Raw genomic sequence first — 8,904 nt, forward strand, 5'->3', positions numbered from 1 at the left:
TATTATGGGTTCAGTCTCCCTTTTGAGTAGTTTTCTATAGGAGAAACAGCTAAATCATGGGACTTATAAAAAACAACCTCTGTTAGATCAGCTTGAAAAATCTAATCATTTTGAGAAAATATGCATGTTGTCTTTATTTCTACTTTACTTAAATTATCCACTTGATGGATATTGGAAGGGTAATAACAGAAACTCGAGCAATGCACTCAGGAGTCCACTTCAGTCCACACCTGTCGGGTTCACCACTGTGAGCCAGCAGTACTCAGTATACAGTAAGCACTTAATAAAGACTCGTTAAATAAATGACTGATTAAATGAATGAATGAATGGATGAGAAAAAAGAGAATGCAATGAAGTATTTGTTTATACAATGGATCAGAACCTTATACTAACTCCAAGCCAGGAATCGTTAGGAATTGGAGCTCTACCACTCTAAATCTGAATATAATTAGCATGATTTGGCTTTTAACCCCCTTTAAGTGCATTTTCAGCTGTACTAAGTTTCTCTAAATAATTTGTTCAAAATGGCAGGAATTGATGGTTCATAATCTCAGAATAGACTCCGGGAGTTGGTGATGGACAGGGAGGCCTGGCGTGCTGCGATTCATGGGGTCGCAAAGAGTCGGACACAACTGAGAGACTGAACTGAACTGAACTGAATATCAGAACTTGCAAAATGGTATGTAAGGTACTTTTTAATCATCACAGTTAAAAGGTAAATTTTTCTGAGATAGCGTTCAAAATTTAAACCCAATAGAAAACAGTATTTTTAAAATTTTAGTAATAGTATATTTAAATCATGTTCATGTGGCCACTGAGTGAGACATGTCATTTTTCTAAGAAAACATTTTCTGAGACATTGATTTTAGTGTTTCGCTTGCCATTTCCTGGGAAATTTCTTCCCAACTTTTGTGCATTCAGCTAGTACCTGTATAAAACAGAATAAGTTCAATATGGATCACCTACAGGACAACTTATTTCTATGATTCTAGTATCTAGACATTTGGAAGCATACAATTAAGCATTAAGCATAAAAACTCAGATTACAGATTACAATCATTCACTCTCAACAGCAGTACCTATGCCAAGTTTCCCAGTTAGATTTTGAGGTCCTTCAAGCTAAGAATAATGTTTTGCTATGTATGTGTCCTCCAGAAGATGCCTCAACACACAGCAAGTGATTAAGGACAAATAAATGTACATATAATTAACAGTGAAAAGGCAATGAATGGAAGAAAATATTTGCAAATCATATATTTGATAATGGGTTAATATCCAGAATATATGGGTTAATATCCAGAATATATAAAGAGGTTCTATAACTCAACAGCAACAACAAAATCCAATTTAAAAATGACCAAAGTACTTGAATAGACGTTATGACAAACACAGACAGTGTGCTAAAAAGCAAAAACATCACTTGGCTGACAAAGGTCCATATAGTCAAGGTTATGGTCTTTCCACAGTCATGTGTGGATGTAAGAGCTGAACAATAAAGAAGGCAGAGCATTGAAGAATTGATGCTTTTGAACTGTGATGCTGGAGAAGACCCCTGAGAGTCCCTTGGAAAGCAAGGAGATCAAACCAGTCAATCTTAAAGGAAATCAACCCCAAATACTCTTTGGAAGGATTGACGCTGAAGCTGAAGATCTAATATTTTGGCCACCTGATGCAAACGGCTGAGGGTGGAGAAGACCCTGATTCTGAGTAAGACTGAAGACAGAAGGAGAAGAGGGTAATGGAGAACGAGATGGTTGGATGGCATCATCGATTCAATGGACATGAACTTGGGCAAACTCTAGGAGATAGTAAGGGACAGGGAAGCCTGGTGTGGGGCAGTCCATGGGGTCACAAAGAGTCAGTCATGACTTGGTGACTGAACAACAACTTGAACAGACATTTCTTCAAAGAAGATACACAAATAACCAACAAGTTCATGAAAAGAAGCTCGACATCAGTGATTATTAAGGAAAATCAAAACACAGTGAGGTATCACTTCACACCCATTAGGATGGCCACTATCAAAAACAAACACACACACATAGTGTTGGCAAGATGTGCAGGCATTGGAAAATGCAAAATAGTACCATTGTTATGAAAAATGGTATGGATGTTTCTCAAAATGTTAAAAAAATAAAAACAGAAATTCAGCAATCCAACTCCTGGGTATATAGCCTAAATTTTTGAAAAAAGGATCTTGAGGAGACATTTGCACATTCATTTTCACTGAAGCTTTATTCACAATAGCCAAGAATAGAAGCAACCTAAATGTCCCTCAACAAGTGAATAAAAAAAGTGTGATATAGACAGATACAGAGATACAGATACATAGATATTATTTAGCCTTAGGAAATCCTGCCTCTTGTGATAATGTGGATGAACCTTGAGAACATTATGCTAAATAAAATAAGCCAGTCACAAAAGACAAACACTGCATGATTCCATTTATATGAGGTATCTATTAATAAAATAACCAAACTCTTAGAAAGTAGAATGGCGGTTGCCAGGTTCAGTGGGGAAGGGAAAAGAGGAGCTATTGTTTAACAGATGCAGATTTTCAGTTTTGCAACGTGAAAAAACAGAGATCAGCTGCATAATAATACCCACCAGCTAGGACTACTGAACTGTACACTTAAAAGTGGTTAAGATGGTCAATTTTATGTCAAGTGGTTTTGGCCCTTAATAAAAGAATAAATGAGTGTGTACTTATAGATGCTTAAGCCATAGTCAAGAAATATACCAAGTAGTATGGGGTATTTTTCCAGGTGTTTCTTGGAGTTTGACTTCCTAAGTATACATTTTTAGAAACATAATCAAGAATTAATGTGTTTGAACAAGGTACAGTGAATGCTCACTGGCCTGAACTCGAATGAGAAAGCTAAACTAAACCCGGAGGTAGTACTTTTGCATGCTGCATTCTGCTTTTATGAGAAAGGGCAATTAAATAAGCCATTAATTAAATAAAGCCACAACTAAATAAGCCAAATAAGCACTTGCATTAAGTAACTTAGAACTATATGGCAGTCGAGTCAATCTGCTATATCATCTACATGTATAGCAGTGTACAGTAAAAACAGACATCTCTTATTATATTCCTGTGACCCCGAAAGATCTTAAGAGAGTAAAAGGTCACAGAAAAGTTACATGAAGATAGTCCATTTCCTTCCACATTACTTCCTTGGAAACGTACCGTCTTCATCCAGGGGAAACCAAAATTCCTTTAATATGAACATTCATTTTTCTAAGCTCTGTGCAAAAAAAATACACTGATCTTTTATTTTTATAATATTGTCCTTTAGTTAAGAATAAATGTGTCCTTCAGACATCTTGTGTTTACTACTGATCTCAGAAATGTCTGTTTTTAATCACACCATCCTGTTCCATTTGGAATACTTTGTATCAATTATCCTCATTACTGGTTGGTCTTACCCTTTCATTCTGACATCTGTTAGGAGAAGCAGCTTGAGGAGGAACTTCTTTATCAATTTTTTAACAAAAACCATTTGATAAATAAGGATCACCTAAGAGATAATAGATGTCTTCATCAACTGTATTTAACAGGACAAGCATAACCCTGTTCTTGGCAGGCACTCCGATGGTTCACCATGTTCTCTCCACTTTATTTAATAACCCGGAAAAGCTATATATACATACTGTTCCATCACATACGGTAACTCCCCACGTGGATGTCAATTCTGTGTAGGCTTGCTACCAACTCTTCCATGTATGCTTTAATGCTCTTTAGTTTTCAATTCAAAAAAGTTTCACATATTTGAAAATTAATGATATATATCAAAATGTAACTTAGAAACCAGTTAGTTTTAAATCAGATGAAAGGACAACCCAGAGTCACACTCATGGTTCCATTCTAATGATCAAGCATCCTCACCACAAGACTCAAAAAGGCAGGAACCCCTTCATAACTTGAGACAACCCAATTCATCTCTTATTAGAGAGAAAATGGGTCAAAGTTGGAAAGTCATGGTGATTATTATTAAGATCTGAAAATAATATTCAAGTGGGGAAAGATAAAACCACATACAAGCAAAACATAAAACAAGCCATCACTCATTTTTCACAAACATTTTATTAAGAAATAATTTTAGAGGAGAAAATCTTCAGATACTACATAGGTCAGTATCTACTCATATGTTTCTAAGAAAGCCACTAGTATCAACAGCTTCTGTGAGAGGGTCATCAACTATTGCCCTTCAAGTATTTTCTTTTCTGTCATACCTTGCTTGTCTGTAGCCGGGTAATAAATGCTATTCCACACTCAAGAAACAAGTGAATAGGGGTTTGTCATAATTTTTTTCTTCTTTGAACCAAGACATTATTCTAAATCTTTGGGAATTAAAGAAGTAACCATTATATCAGCAGCTAAATCATTTGGTATTTTTTGCACTGACAAGCAATTTTTATTAGGACAGGGGAGAAGCACGTGACATATCCCATTAATTGGTCAAAACAAATTATCTAGCACCTCCTCTTTCACCAAAATCATGGATACTATCATATTCTACTCTAATGGTTTACAGGGAGTAGTCAACCAGTGGGGGCTTCCCGGGTGGATCAGATGGTGAAGAATCCGCCTGCAAGGCGGGATACCTGGGTTTGATCCCTGGATTGGGACGATCCCCTGGAGGAGGGTATGGCAACCCACCCCAGTATTCTTGCCTGGAGAATTCCATGGACAGAGGAGCCTGGCGAGCTACAGTCCATGGGGTCGCAAAGAGTCAGATATGACTGAGCGATTAAGCACAGCATAGCAGTCAATCAGTGAGGCAACCCATTTGTCATATATGAAAGGTAACAATCCAACTCTACAAGCCTTTAATGAAAGGGGAAAAGGATCTGGAGATACACTGTGAAAATAAAATGATGCAGGACAATGCAAGGCAGGTTGCATTAAGGTAACATTGCATTTTCCTTCTAAGATTCTGGAGAGCAAGTACCTTTAATTATTAATCGGTACTTCTCTCTTTACCTGTCCCTAAGTAGACAGGATATAGGTAACATATGTGTTTGCGTTTCCTTCTCTGGGTTGGCAGGTAGCTATTACTACAGGTTGTGACCAGTGGCAGGTAGTTCACCAGGCTTGCCAGCTTGCGATGCTCACACTTTGACCCTCCTCATCCCAGAACATCATCCTCAGTCTCTAAGCACCACCCATACAGCCCAGTGGGATGCTCAGAGCAACTAACAGGGTGCAAGGCCCCTCTCAGTCACTGAAGACACTTAACTGGCCGGCTCACAGCAATAGAACGCTGCCAGCAGTAATCTCCATGCCAGAAGTTAGAGGGGTATTTTTCATATTGGCTCCAAGCTTCCAGATTTGCAACCTCACCTTCTGCTAGCAGCTAAGCTGCTGCAGGCCAGGGTTAGATGAAAGGAAACAAAGTCCAGAAGATAATTAGTTGATAGGGCAAGACAGGTGAAGGAAATACAAATATTAAGGAAAGAAGAAGAGGAAAAAAAGGAGGAAAAGGTGATCTTTAGCTTTTAGGAAAATGAACAAGGATACTTGTGATATGGCATCCCATGGGCCAGCCTTAAAGCCGTTACTGGACTAGTCCGACACACCTGGAGGGTTCAAACCAGAGGGGAGCCATACTGAAACGCTGGCACAGAATCTCAAAAATTCCACTCCCCACTCCATGCTCTTTTATTTAGAGCGCAATCATTCAGCAGTTACAACTAGTGCTGTCTCCTGTTGCCATAACCCCGGAGCAATAGTCAGGCCCATCAGCATGCTAATGAAATTAATCCACCAGGATTTTTATACTTATACTGATTTTTTTTTTAGTCTCCTTACCAAAGGCACTCCTTCTCAAAAGAAATATTTTCTTATCCTTAAAGGATAAGGAAAGACCATTATTTAATGCCAAATATTATATGGGAAATTTTGCAAAACTTTGAAAGACAACCAAATGTTTCAGTTGAAGTCTAGACGCTCTAACACTAGAGTTCCATTCACAGATGTACAAGCCATGGAATGTCATGGACTCAACCTTTCCGTCTAAGTTCCTCCTCTACAAAACTCATGTCATAGATCACTGAAAGCTAATAAAACACAACATTCCCCCCCCACAATGTCCCATGACTTCAATTAATATGCTTACGATGTTCCCACCACCCTCCCTTAGATAACAAAATTCTGCTGAACAACGAATTCGTGTAAAGCATTATACTTTCCCAAGTCTTTTCTTCTGTATTACCCCATCTATTTCTCAAAACTATGATAAAAGAGGTAAGACAAGTATAAAACACATTTTACAAGTGAAGAAACCAGGGACCAAGATGAACAGCTCTGCCCCAAGCCACATGACAAGTCAGCGGCAGAGGAGTCCAAGTCCCCTCAGCTCCTGCCTCAGTGATCTTGTTATTCTGGACTCTAAGATTCATGAAATAACCTGCACAGAATCAATAATAACTTGTAATCAAGCAAAGATAAATGAACTGTAGCACCAGGTTTTTTTCCCCAGTTTGATGAGGGAAATTAATAATTAACATATTCTGCATAAAATTTTAAATATCCAATGCCAAGGCATTTATGATTCAAAAAAAAAAATCACAGATATTCATAAAGACTAGGAAGCCCTCCTAATATGTACTGAGCCAGCATCTTCTTGATTTATTCTGCTCATTATCTTCTAAATGTAGTATTTTGGAAGGTGTTAGTCTAAGCTACCAATCAGAGGAAAGTAAAGACTTGAGTTTCTATCATCATCTCTTGTCTCATTTCAGAATGAATTTCTTCTCCTTTGATAATAAATGGAAACACACAGAAGTACCCACAAGCTAATATACCTTAAGTCTTCACAAGGGACTCTTGAATGGTTCGGGATTTCATATAACTAAATTACACTATACTCGGAAAATACGGAGCTTTTTAGGTTTCTATTTGTGTACATATTTTGTGTTCCCACTCTCGCTTCCAGCCCCAAAGGGCTCGAGGTGAATCCCTCGTGGGACTCTCAGCTACCCACAAAAGCGCCCTACAAAAACCTGTATGAACAGAGCAACCTTCTGAGTTATCCCCAACAGATGCATGGAAAGGCACACAGGTACCCAAATAAAAACACACAAAATCAGTTCTCTATTTGAATTTTAAGGGTCAGCTCTTCAACCATGTCAAGTTACTTTAATAGAAAAAGTCCCTTTCGCATCACAGCCGACTCTGGGGCGCCAGAGGGGCCCCATTTCACATCAACCTGGGTTCTCATCCTGAACGCCTCATCCTTGCTCCATTCACTGCGCAGATTCCAGCACTGGAGCCGGCCGCCAGCGTTCGCTTCCTCTGGCTTTGCAACACCGGGCGCCTCCTTCCCCACTCCCTTCCCGCAACATTTGTGCACTTTGCCTGGGTCTGACCCAGGCCTCTAATCTCCCCTTCCCCGCTCCTGGCCAGGAGGAGTCGGAGCAGCAACTGGAGCACCGGGCGGCAGAAGTGAGTCCCCTCGACCGCCCGCGGGGGCTGCTGCCGCCGTGACCCCATCTCCCGGCGAGGAGGTGCGAGACCTCCTGGCGGACGCGAGGCCGGCGACTTCCACGCCATTCCCGCAGCCCCGCGCCTTCCCGGCCACCCCCGGCTCCTCTCCGGCCCCGGAGCGCAAAGCTGGGGCCCGGGGGGCAGAGGGAATGGAGGCAACACGCGTGTGCGAGGGTGTCAGCGCGGACATCCGCAACCCGGCGGGCACAACCCCGCCTCTCCCCGAACTCCCGCCTCGGACCAGCCGGCGCCCGGGCGCTCCGCGGCTCCCCGCTCCGGGACAAAGCTGCCGCGCGGCCTCTCCGCCAGCGCGGGGCGCGTCGTCCTCCGCCCTCCCCGGTCTCCCCGCCGCGACTCCGTCCGTCCCAAAGGGCCTCGGGGCCGCCCGGGAGACGGAGGGGGTCCCCTGCCCCGCGCCCCCGCCGCCGCTCACCTGTTCAGCACTTTGCGGATCCTCTGGCGCACGCCGGCCCGGGAGGAGGCGGACAGGCTTCCGCCGCCGCCGCTGCCCTCGGCCGGCAGGTTCTCGATGGTGGTCACCACATGGTTCGGCGGGGCCGGCGGCGGCGGCTGGTGCGGCTGCGGCTCGGGGGGGATCATCGCGGCGGAGGCGGCGGCGCGGCGGCGATCAGAACGCGGCCGGGCGCATCGCGCGCCGGCTCCGGGCCCGGGAACGCGCGGAGGACCCGGCCGGGCGGCCGCGGCCCGGGGAGGCGGTGCTGCCGGCCAACCAGCGAGGCGGGGGAGGCCCCCGCGGCTACGGCCGCCGCCGCCCAGCCCGCGGCTCACTCCTCTCCAGTCCCAGGGCGCGCACCCTCGCTCCGCCGCCGCCTCCCGCCCCGGCGCTTCCCCAGCTGCGTCCCCCAAGTCGCGGCACGCCCCGCGAAGTGGCCGTGGAGGGTGTCGCGCGGGGGCGCCAATGGCCGGTCAGCTCAGGAGACCCCCGCGGAGAGAGAGGATGGGGCTCCGGCCTCGCCTTCTCTCCCGGTGCCCAGGTCGGCTCTGAGCGAGCGGCGACAGTGATGCTGGCGCCGCCTCAGCCCGTTCCCCGGCTCGCTCGGAAAGCTGCCGTCTGTGTCTCTCGGAGTGAGAGACCGAGAGTGAACCCGGAGAGCCGGGCGGGGGCGCCGCGGCGGCGGGGAAGGGGGGCCGGGCGGCGCGCGCGCGCTCTGTTCTCGCCAGAGGGCGCTCCCGAGGTGCCTCGGTGCCCCGGTGCTCCCGGTCCCCGTCCACCCGAGGCGCCGATTGCTGGGGGCGGGAGGGGGTTATTTTGTTTAGGCTGGGAAGGGGAGGGGGAACTGGGAAGGGAGGAGCGGGTTCCCGGCCTGTGAGGTTGAGAATAGAGCCTCCTCTTTAGTTGGCGGGGAATCCCCGCTCCTGCCGCGAAGCCCCAGAAACTAGCACCACCTTCC

At 45.0% G+C, this 8,904-nt stretch overlaps 1 protein-coding gene across 1 annotated transcript in view; it reads right to left on the bottom strand.

Moving 5' to 3' along the window:
• SLC35F1 (solute carrier family 35 member F1) overlaps positions 1-8,661 on the bottom strand; it is a 411,149-nt gene extending 402,488 nt beyond the window's left edge. Inside the window, exon 1 of the mRNA XM_043890017.1 lies at positions 7,926-8,661. Coding sequence (XP_043745952.1) covers positions 7,926-8,092 — 167 coding nt within the window. The 5' untranslated portion in view covers positions 8,093-8,661. The remainder of the gene's footprint in view (positions 1-7,925) is intronic.
• Between the last annotated feature and the right edge of the window lie 243 nt (positions 8,662-8,904).

The sequence above is a fragment of the Cervus elaphus genome, chromosome 28 (genome assembly GCF_910594005.1).
Source record: "Cervus elaphus chromosome 28, mCerEla1.1, whole genome shotgun sequence".
In the NCBI taxonomy this organism is placed as follows: Eukaryota; Metazoa; Chordata; class Mammalia; order Artiodactyla; family Cervidae; genus Cervus; species Cervus elaphus.